This window comes from Tenrec ecaudatus, chromosome 8 (genome assembly GCF_050624435.1).
Source record: "Tenrec ecaudatus isolate mTenEca1 chromosome 8, mTenEca1.hap1, whole genome shotgun sequence".
Classification (NCBI taxonomy): domain Eukaryota; kingdom Metazoa; phylum Chordata; class Mammalia; order Afrosoricida; family Tenrecidae; genus Tenrec; species Tenrec ecaudatus.
Window position 1 is genome coordinate 109,413,673 of NC_134537.1, and position 12,058 is coordinate 109,425,730.

General features: G+C 38.4%; 1 protein-coding gene across 1 annotated transcript in view; it reads left to right on the forward strand.

Annotated features, from left to right (window-relative positions):
- Window positions 1-12,058, forward strand: part of PPP2CB (protein phosphatase 2 catalytic subunit beta) — a 31,628-nt gene that overhangs the window by 7,708 nt on the left and 11,862 nt on the right. Inside the window, exon 2 of the mRNA XM_075556720.1 lies at window positions 9,417-9,626. Within this exon, the coding sequence (XP_075412835.1) occupies window positions 9,417-9,626 (210 nt within the window). The remainder of the gene's footprint in view (window positions 1-9,416; window positions 9,627-12,058) is intronic.

Consider the following 12,058-nt stretch of genomic DNA (forward strand, 5'->3'; position numbering starts at 1 on the left):
CGGGCCCCATCAGCTTTCTTCACATTTGCTTATGCAACCATTTTGTCTCATTTTATCTTCAGCAATCATGTCAGGAAGGTGAGTATTATACAATGACACATTATTAGAATAAAGTGTTCTTGTACTTAGCTAAGATTTAAGTAGAGGCACAAACCATCTGCTTCCTTATTTTATTTGCATATACATATAAACAAGTATACATATTTATATATACATTTTTTTTCTTTCTACTTTTTTTCTTTCTGCCCTACTATCATTTTTACCCTTTGTTCACCTCTCAGTAATACCTCTCAGATACAACTTGATTGACCAAACACGACCAGAAAAGCTACACCCTCCTTGCCATTAATTTTAGAACACTTACTATTCCCCTGTACTCATCATTGTTGGCTCCCTGCTCTCCTCCCCCCTCTGCCATGCCCCCAGGAACCATCAGACCAGTCAATCAGGCACTGATTCTTGATAAGAAAAAAAGGGAAAGGGATGGGCTGGAGTATAAGAGATTCGGTAAGATAAAGAAAAACTCCAATTTTTCATAATATAATTTACTTTTGTAATCAAAAAAGGATTTTTTACTACATAGCAAATTCTATGTAGGAATATTCTAATAAATAACAGATATGTGAAATATAATACCTGAAGGAAACAGCATATTTATCAGTCATAAGATTGTAAAATGTGAATTTTTGTTGCATTTAAAGTTACAGAAGTTATAACTTTTGTCAAGTTCAATGTATTTTTCAGTTTATTTGTAATTTTGTAGTTTTTAGCATTTTATATAGTAAAAATTATCCATCTTTTCCTTAAACTGTAAGTTTGAATAAGAATCATTTACAACAGGGGTTCTCAACCTGTGGGTTGTGACCCCTTTGTGTGTCAAAAGACCCTTTCACAGGGATCACCTGATTCATAACAGTAGCAAAATTATAGTTATGAAGTAACAATGAAAATAATTTTATGGTTGGGTGTCACCACAGCATGAATAACTGTATTAAAGAGTTGCAGTATTAGAAAGGTTGAGAACCATTGATTTACCAGAAAAGATCACTGCCACAAAGTTGATTCTGACTCTTAGAGATCATGTAGACAGAGTAGAATTGCTCCTGTGAGTTTGTTTCTAAGATTGCAGGTCTTCACAGGAGCACCTCATCTTTCTCAGGAAGTGTTCAAACTGCTGACTTTTGGGTTAGCAGCCCAACTTGTAACCCAGTAATAGCACAGAGCTCCTTAAGAATCATTTGCAGTTCCATGATGCTCACCTTTCAGACGTGATCACTGAAGACAAAGTGGGTGCATAAGCAAATGTGAAGAAAGCTGATGGTGCCCGGCTATCAAAAGATACAGCGTCTTAAAAAAAAAAAAAGATACAGCGTCTGGGTCTTAAAGGCTTGAAGATAAATAAACGCCATCTAGTGGAGAAGCAACAAAGTCCACATGGAAGAAGTACACCAGCCTGTGTGATCACGAGGTGTCGAAGGGATCAGGCATCAAAGAACAAAAATCCTTTCATTGTGAATGAGGGGGAGTGCGGAGTAGAGACCCAAAGTTCATCTGTAGGTAACTGGACATCCCTTTACAGAAGTGTAGTGAGGCAGAGACAAGCCAGTCAGCGTACAGTATAGCACCAATGAAATATACAACTTCTAGTTCTTTGGTGCTTCCTACCCCTCACTGTCATGATCTCAATTCTACCTTACAAATTCGGCTAGACTAGAGGATGTACACTGGTACAGACAAGAACTGGAAACATGGAATCCAGGACAGATAAACCCCTCAGGACCCATAATGAGAGTAGCGATACTAGGAGGGTAAGGGGGAGGTGGGGGAGATAGAGGGAACCGATCACAAGGATCTATGTATAACCCTCTCCCTGGGGGACAGACAACAGAAAAGTGGGTGAAGGGAGACATGAGACACAGGACAGTGTAAGATATGAAAATGGGTTCCTGAGGGAAGGAGGGGAGGGAGGGTAAAATGAGGAGCTGACACCAAGGGCTCAAGTAGAAAGAAAATGTTTTGAGAATGATGGTGGCAACAAATGTACAAATGTGGTTGACACAATGGATGGATGGATGGATTGTGATTAAGACTTGTATGAGCCCCCAATAAATGATTTAAAAAAATAAAAATTATTTTCAGGTGCTGGACTTCATAGCAGTGATTGATTGACTTAAGGCCCTCAGGTATCTGCGTTTTAAAAGCGCATTCTAAGTGCTCTGGTGTTAGAAATTCAGGTTGACGTTTGAGACCTTTTACTAGATTCTGGTAAATGTACCTCATCTCCCTCACCCCCCCACCTCCTGTTTACATTTTTTAAAGTGTTATTTCTTTTACAAACTGTGTCAAGAGTAGCTCTTAGCCTTTTGACATGCAATGACTCATCATACGGAAGGAACTTGCATCTAGTTTGGGTCATTGTGAATGGCCTGAGTGTATCTCTGTCATTTACCTTACCACCACCCTTCAGTCTGTAGGTTTAAAGTTGGTCTTATGTGTGTCCTGAACAGACTGAGTAACATAAAAAAACACCGATGAGATTTTAAATATTCATGATGGTCTTTGTTTTCTTACCCACTATGTGTAGTTTTGTCTCTGTGTTAGTTTATTCTTACCACTTTACTGTGTCTGTTGGGTTTTCCCATTTGCAAAGCAAAGGAGTGGAGGCAGAGATAAGAACTGATGGGAGGGTTGATGGGGAACTAGGGAGGGGGAGGGGTTTGGAGGAGCAAACTGTATGTGGGAGTGGGAGGGAACACTCTAGAACTGACGGTGATTACACAACTCATTTTAAAAGTGATTTAACCATGGAGGGAGCAGTGTACTAAATTAATCGTGGTAATGATTGTTCAGTTCTTTTTTAAAATCATTTTATTGGGGACTCGACAACTCTTCACACAATCCATACATACATCCATTGTGTCAAACACATGTGTATATTTGTTGCCATCCTCAAAACATTTTCTTTCTACTTGAGCCTTTGGTATCAGCTCCTCATTTTTTACACTCCCTCCCTCACGCACCCTTGATAATTTATAAATATATTTTTTTCGTCTTACACTGTCCTATGTTTCCTTTCACCCACTTTTCTGTTGTCTGTCCCCCAGGGAGGGGCTTATATGTAGATCCTTGTGATCAGTTCCCGATTGTTCAATTCTCCTTGATGTGATTGAACTGTTGAATTGTGTGATATGTGCATTAAGTGCCAATAAAACTGTTTTTAAAAATCCCTCACTACTGGGAAAAAAACACTGATGAGATTTATACATGAAATCACAAAGGTTAACAAAGAAAAGCATTATGAAAACAGGCCTGAGACGACTATCTTTAGCAATACCTGCTTGCAAGGTTGGCCCTTATGGTCTGGATTTTGAGAGCGTTACCACAATCCCCCCAACCATAATCTCTCACGATGCCTAAATTGTTTATGCAGAAATAAGATTTATGCTGAACATCTGCTTTTCCTTTTAGGAGTTCAGAATTTGGGTACATGGTAGGCAGGGGTTTCTTCCTTGGCCTAACGCCAATGGAAACCTTGGGCTTGAGCAGCTAATGACTACCCTCCCTGGTAAGCACCTTTTGACATGGCGCAAGTTGTTGGCTGCGGAGTGACTCCTATCTTGATGTGAGTCCATGCGAGAATACTTAGAAGCTTTCCCCTGGTTTTTCTCAGGACCTTATCCTAATGTGCCTTTTCCTGATTTCACTGTAATAAACCATAGCTGTGAGGGTCTCTGTGAGTCAGAATTGACTTGATGGCATTGAAGGTTGTTGGGGGCAGGTTGGCTTGCTTGTTTTTGGTGAGTCTGACTCTAGACTCCAATGTCTACCTAATGATGGAAGGGGACCCCTGATACTTTTATATCGAGAATTACCAAGGTCAGGTGAACTGTCAGTCTAACACATTCTTTTCTTGATGGCAAGCCACATTGCTATAATTGAGCCAAGAGTCTTAATAAAGGGTATCAATTATAAATTGTTTAAAAATACTAGGTGAACTGTAATTCAAAAACATTCATCCTTCTTCAGTTTTACTTACTTCAGTTGCAGGGGAAGATTTTCACTGCTCAGAAGTAGGTAAATCAAAGGATTTTTAAGGATAGTGTATAGGTAAACATAGAAGTCATAGTTTTGACCTAATGAATGTATAAACTGCTCATTATTCTGTGTACCTATATATTCTTTCCAAGCTTATTCATGAAATGAACATTTTATAAAAGTGAGCTGTGTACCATGCCATAAAGCAGAAGTCAAATACAAAAGAATGTGTATTACCTAGATCGTGTTCTCTGATCATGGTGCATTTAACTTAGAAATTGGTCACTTTAGACTGCATAACAGAAATCTTCTTGCCTTTTCCTCACCTTATCCTCTTTGTTTCCACTCCCCAAATACAACATCATCACTTTAATCCTTGCCTCAATCCAGTGCCAATAGTGAACTGCTTTGCTTACTACATAAGGAACTTTGGTAGTGTTGTTAATGAAGTGTTGACATAGGTTGGCCCTTCAAGCCCACCAGCAGCTCCGATGGAGAAAGAGGAGGTTATCTGCTCCAGTAAGATTTATAGCCTGGAGAACCCTAAAGAGGGTGACCAGGGGGTCAAAACGGACTTGACGACAGTGGATTACTTACTATACTAAGAATAACTGGGAAGTGGAAATCCCTTCCTTATTCCTTTTGTGTTCAAAACTATTCTAACTACATCCTCATAGAATTTTTGGATTAGTTTTGGGTTTTGTTTTGTTTTAAGGGAGCAGGGGAGGGGAGTTAATTTTCGAATTTTAACATAGAACAAATGTCACTGTCTAGCAATTTAAAGATGAAAGAGGTTTCAGAATTCAACAAGTACTGGGTTTTTTGAAACAAAAATGTAGCTCTTAAAGACAGTCCGTTTTCTGACGCAGTTGTGATATGTAATCATAGCCATTTTCTCCCTTTTAGAGGCCTCTACTTGCACATTTTTTATGTATCCTAGCATGTTCCGGTTAATGTTTTATATTTTGTAGCTGCTATTTTCTTTTTAAAAATCATTTTATTGGGGTCTCATACAACTCTTGTCACAATCCATACACACATCCATTGTGTCAAGAGCATTTTTTAATATGTATTTTCCATTTTAATAAGACAACACTATACAAGCTGTCCTTGAATTGATTCTGATTCAGAGTGAACCCGTAGGACTGAGTAGAACTGCCCCTTTGAGTTTCCAAAGCTGTAAATCTTTTTTTTTAATGAAATACTTTTATTGGGGACTCTTACATCTCTTATCACAATCCATACATTCATCCAGTATGTCAAGCACATTTGTCTTAGCTGCCATCATCATTTTCAAAGCATTCTCTTCCCACTTGAGCCCCTGATATCAACTCCCCATTTCTTACCCTTCCCTTCCCTTCCCACCCTCCCTCATGAACCCTTGATAAGTTATAAATTATTATTATTTTCATATCTTACATCGTCCTCCATTACCCTTCACCCACTTTTCCATTGTTTGTCTCTCCCCCCCCCCACCCTCTCCTAATCCTCCTGTATCTCTACTCTCTTCTTGGCCTTGAGGGGTTTATTTATCCTGGATTCTCTTATGTTGCAGGCTCTTATCTGTAGCAGTGTGCATGTTCTGGTCTAATTTGTTTTGTAAGATAGAATTGAGGTCATGATAGTGGGGGGAAGGAAGCACCAATGTGTTTCATTGGTGCTATACTGCACCCTGACTGGCTCATCTCTTCCCTGTGACCCCTCTGTGAGGGGATGTCCAGTTGTCTACAAATGGGTATGGATCTCTACTCCATGCCCCCACCCCCATTCACATTGGGTATGATTTTGTTCTGGGTGTGTCCAGCACATTTGTACATTTGTTGCCATCATCTTTTTCAAAATATTTTCTTTCTTCTTGAGCCCTGGTATCAGCTCCTCAGTTTTTCCCTCCCTCCCCCACTTTCCCTCCCTTCCAGACACTTGATAATTTATAAATTGTTATTATTTTTCATGTCTTTTAAAAAATAATATTGGGAACCGCAGGTTCAGAAAAATAATAATAAAATAAATTAAAAATAATATTGGGGCTTTTACATCTCTTATTTAAATCATTTTATTGGGGGCTCATACAGCTCTTATCACAATACCGACATGCATACATTGTGTCAAACACATTTGTTGCCATCATCATTTTTAACACATTTTCTGCTTGAGCCTTTGGTACCAGCTCTTTATTCCCCTTCCCTCCCTTCCTCACAAACCCTTGATAATTTATAAATTGTTAATATTTTTTCATGTCTTACACTGTTCAATGTCTCCCTTTACCTACTTTTCTATTGTCTGCCGGGGGTGGTGGTTGTAAGTAGATCATTGTGATCAATTGCCCTTTTTTTCCCCCACCTTCCCTTTCCCATCCTGAGGGGTTCTTCTGTCTTGGATTCCCTGTGTTTCCAGCTCTTACATGTACCCTTGTACATTCTCTGATCTAGCCGGATTTGTAAGATAGAATTGGGATCATGATAGTGGGGGGGGGCATTAAAGAACTGGAGGAAAGGTGTATGTTTCATCAGTGCTATACTGCACCCTGACTGTCTTTTCTTTGTGACCCTTCTGTAAGGGGATGTCCAGTTGTCTACAGATGGGCTCTGGGGCTCCACGCTGTACTCCCCCTATTTCACATTGATATGATTTTTTATTATGAGTCTTTGATGCCTGATACCTTATCCCTTCAACACTTCATGATCATACAGACTAGTGTGCTTCTTCCATGTGGACTTGTTGCTTCTCAGGTAGATTGTAGCTTTTACTTTCTTTTGAAAGAACAAAGGCCTGCCAGCCGGCAGGCCGCTCGCAAAAAAAATTGAAGAAAAAAAAAGAAAAGAAAGAAAACAAAGGTTGAGTCTAGGTAGGGAAAACAAAGGGAAAAGACCAATATTAACTCTAAAAATACTTAGCAAAGTGACTTTGTCGTCTTTCTTTCATAGGAATTGATATCGCATGAATAATTTATAAAAACACTTAATAGAAAGTATTTGTTATTAACGGATGATAATCAGAGCCGAAGGGAATGGTATCAGAGCTTACATTTGAACACCTGATGTTTGGCTGGAAGCCTGCAATCGATTTGCAAGGTCCCCACATGGATGAAGCCTTTGAATGCCTCTGATCGTTGTTGAGGGATGCGAGTGGCCTTGATCTCAGACGGAGGATCGTGAGCAAATCAGAGCAGAGGCAGTGTGTGTTCATGCGATACCTGATCATCTGATCTCCCTTTGACCCATGTTAAAGTTAATACTCCCTGCCTTTTTCTCAATTGGGTTTTTTCCTCTGGTTTATTTTGTTGTTGGTCTTATTTGTGTATGTTTTCCAGTATATGAAGTTCAGAATGGGTGAAGCTGTAGAGTCAATAACTGGATTGGGGGCTTGTGGGGTGGGGGAGAGGGAGATTAGAGGTAAATAAGGTTTGAGCTAATAACTAATAACGAATGCAAGAGGGAAGAAAATGTTCTGCAATTGAATATAGTGGTGGTTGTACAACTTTTTAAAAATCATTTTATCCATCACATTGTGCCAATCACATTTGTTGCCATCATTCTCAAAACATTTGCTTTCTACTTGAGCCCTTAGTATCAGCTCTTCAGATTATGTAACTTTTTAATATGACTGAACTGTGGAAGTTTATGATTTGTGAAACAAATGTCAAGAAAACTTTTAAAGAAGTATTTGTGACATAAAATAAATTTGCTGACAAGTGAAAATAATTATACAGCTTAGTTACCATGCCCACATTTTGGAGTTGTCATTTTCCAACTGACAACCTGGCAATAATATTTTTACTTTAAAGTATTACTACTGGCTTACAAGTATAAATACTGCAACTAACAAAAAAACTCAAAGAAATAGGTCACAATTTTTCCAGAAAAGATTGTTAAGTACCTTAATTTAAAATAGCATACCTTTAGTGCATTTGAGTCCTTTAGCTTTGCAGTTGGGTTACTATATGAACCCAGGGTAATTGTGAAGGGAATCGATGTTTTGAACTTCCTCGTTGTTGCTAGTAAAGAATTTCTGTTACCTTTACTTGAGAATGTTTCCTACTCCATCTGTCTTCTGATTCTAGACCATGATTTGGGGTAGTGGTGATGGGCCCTCTGTGGCTTCCCAACTATTGATGCCTCAGTTTTCTGTCAGTCTCCAGATTTTCTAGCGTACTTACCTTGCTCATTGGTTGTCTTTTATAGTTTACAAACTTGATGTAATTAAGCTTGTCATCAACATTTACTTATATCAGCCAAATTTATTATAGCATTTACTTTTTCCTGGGTTGTCTTTTCACTCTTCTCTGCTAGAATTTTATAAAGGTCAGTGTGTAAAATAGAGCCATCATCATTTACATCTAACTTTTTTAATGATTTTAGAAGTTCTGCATTTCAAGTAGATTTTTGCTTCCTTAAAGCTAAGCAAAATTCAGAGTCCAGTGCTTATTGATCATCTTAGGGGGGGGTGTCTTCCTGCATTCCGAGCTGGACTGACACTGGCTGCAACAATGGGCTTGGGCCCAGGAATGTTTGGGAGGACTGGGCAGTGTTTCTTTCTGTCGCACATAGGATCACTGTGGGTTGGAGCTGATTCAGTGGCACCTAACAAGCTGCTTTTAAAACAGGTAGTAAGCTAGCTGTACACTTCATGTCATATATCTCCTCTTCATTAGTGGAAATTTCTTTATTCGATAATTCTCTGAAAGCGTCGATTCCTGACCCAAAAAAACCAAAATCACTTCCTGGGCTGCTGGCCATTCTAGTTCCTGCTTTGAAAGCAAGGACGTGCAGCCAATTCTCTTCATTGATTCTGCAATCCTCTACAAGAATAAACTGTTGGAAAAAAAAAAGAATAAACTGTTGGTTGGGATTTTGGTTGAATTTATAAAATTTGTAAATTAAATCAAGTCTTTACTTTCAGTTTGCATATCAATATTAATCCAGTTTATAGTCTTTTTATCTCCCATGGTTTTCTGCCCCTAATCTGTCATAGGCCTGGTAATCAACAGTTCATTAGGATTTTGTGCGTACCAAGTAAACAGGGAGAAGTTTATCCCCACATCTGTTCTTGCTACTCTTCAATGTTCTTTCTGATTCTGGACTCCCTGCTGGGCAGGTTACCAGGTATAAGGTATTAATGAACTTGAATTTAGTCAACACATTTAGTTTGCTACTATTTGTACATAAATTGTGTACTTTAGAGCCTATGACTTCACTTAATAAAATACGTAATAACTAGAATAAAGAAATTGAATATTGGATAGAATTTGGTATATGAATAGGTTTGTTTATGGAAGGAATGAGTAATAAATTTGTAACCTTTTTACATATTGACCCTTTTTAGATCTGTAAATAATACAATTATTGTATGCTTTAATGTTTTGGTTTTTTTCTTTCTCACAGGCTAAGGAAATTTTAACAAAAGAATCAAATGTGCAAGAGGTCCGCTGCCCTGTGACCGTTTGTGGAGATGTCCATGGTCAGTTCCATGACCTTATGGAACTCTTCAGAATCGGTGGGAAGTCACCAGACACAAACTACCTGTTCATGGGCGACTACGTGGACAGAGGCTATTATTCTGTGGAGACTGTGACTCTTCTGGTGGCATTAAAGGTATGTGAATAATGCGTTTGGGTTTTTTCCTTTAATATTAAAGTGGTGTGCATCTTTTGACTGGGCACGTGTGTGAATGGAGCATGCAGAGGACACGCTTACATATGGTGGCCAACCTTATAGTATTGAATTTGGGAATTTGAAAGACTTGGACTCATGTTTCATGGAACATCTTGATCGATTAACATATTGCAGTTTATAAAGTTGAGTTCTACATCCTAGTTTGGTGAGTACTGTCTAGGATCTTTAAAGTCTGCCAAGAGGCCATGTAAGATACAACTGGGTTTCATCACTTTTTAAAAAAATATTTTTATTGGTACATAGTAAACATACCATACAATTAATGGATCATTACCTTTTAGTTTAGTTGGGGGTTTTTAAAATCATTTTATCGGGGCCTCTTACAAATCACTTAACAATCCATCATTCAATTTTATTAAGCACACTTGTACATATGTTGCCATCAGCGTGCCAAACATTTTCTTTCTACTTGAGCCCTTGGTATCAGCTCCTTTTTCCTCCCCCACCCTTCCAGCAAGGTGAATCCTTAATCAATTATCTATTATTATTATTGTTTCGTATCTCACACTGTCTGTCGTGTCCCCTCACCCACGTTTCTGTTATGCATCCCCCTTTGGGAAAACCTTCTAGTTTTCTCTGTAAATAATACCATCCATAAGTACTTTGCTCCTTTAAAAAGTCACCACCTACATGAGACCCATTGTCAACATTACCTGAAAACAAAGGTGAGTGTGAATGAGGCAGGAAAATCAGATGAACGAAAATGAAAAACTAGAACGGACAGTGAATGTGTTCATGCATTGTTACTCAACAATTTGTATAGATACTGCTGAACCGCAACCTTAACTGCTTCGTAAACTATCACCAAGTATACAATAAACATTACTTTTAAAAATGAAAATAAAATCTTGTTTTAGGTAAAGCAGTAAGAGTACAATTACATTGCACTTAATGATCTACTTTTATTTTATTCTACTTTGCAGTCTGTTCCATTTTAGCCTATAAAATAATATAGTGAGTAAGTTCCAATTCACAGTGACCCTGGAAGACATGCCAAAACTGCCTCAGGGTTTCCGAGGCTGAGAATCTTAACTGAAACAAGACTGTCATGTCTTTCACCGGTGGAGCAGCTAGTGTGTGAACTGCGACCTGGTTAGCAACTGAGGTTAATCACTGGGCAACCATGGCTCCTCTGAATATAATCACAGCCTTTACAAAGTGGGATGAAAATGATGCATTAGATGTCTACTTTTTTATGGTTTGCGTACTTCTAGTTAGTGGTTCATTCTCTTGAATAATCCATAATTGAAATTCTGGAATAGTACTTAGTCACTTATCCCTTATATACAATTATTTTTTTCTTTTAAAAAAAATTCTTGTGTTTTTCTGTTTGTACTGTCTCCACATAAACTACATCTTCATCACTTAAAATTTCAATTATTGCAGTAACTTGGTAACTAAGTCTGTACTCCAAAGTCAGACCCTTCCGAATCTCCCATGCATGAGCCTTGCATGTGCTGCCAGATCAAATCTCATATTTAACAATTCCATCATGTACCTCCTTGCTCCCAAACTTTGGAGGGATTCTATGTTGCCTTTAGAGTCTATGGGCTAAAACTCGTTGGCTAACCTCTGTGGTCTAACCTGAATTTGGCTGCCTGTGGTAGATAGCAAGACATTTGAGTGATACAAGCACTTAATTAAACACACTAAGTCATCAGTTCAAACCCACCCCACAAGTGCCTGGCAAGCCAAGCACTCTGGCACAGTTCGTTTATTCTGCCTGTGTGGGAGCACTGTGGGTCAGGATAGACTTGATGGCACCTGGCTGCACAAATTATTTACCTTCAATCAAAGAGTTCTCTCACTGATGATTGCTCAGTCTCTTCATATGACTTATCCTGCTTCCTTAAGAGTGTACTCCCTGATTTCTTCTTTCTTCCGCCATGACTCAAGTTAAGTCCTGCTTATCTTCCTGAAGCCTTCAACTATAAGCTTTACTCCTCCTTACTCTAAATTATCATGGAACTTTTCTCTCATCCCTCATTTCTGTTACACAGTAATTTATTACCTTGTATTTATTTTGGTTTTCTTCCTAGTAAAATTAGTTTAGTTCTTGAACATTAGAAGCCATGTATTATACTCATGGACCTGGCACATAGTTTTAGACCACCTAGTGTAATAGTGGACACATAGTGAAAGTTTGGTAAAGAAATATGAAGTATAGAAGTATGCATGTGCAACAATTTGTTTATTTTACAAAGTAAGTTCGCTCTTATTTCCTATCAGACACATCCCTAAATATAAAACATGTTTCTATGTTTTGTTATGGTCCAGGGGGCATGTTCAAAATATTGTCCAGATTTATCAAGGACCTGATTAGTGCATTGTTTGCAGCTACACTCTTTCTT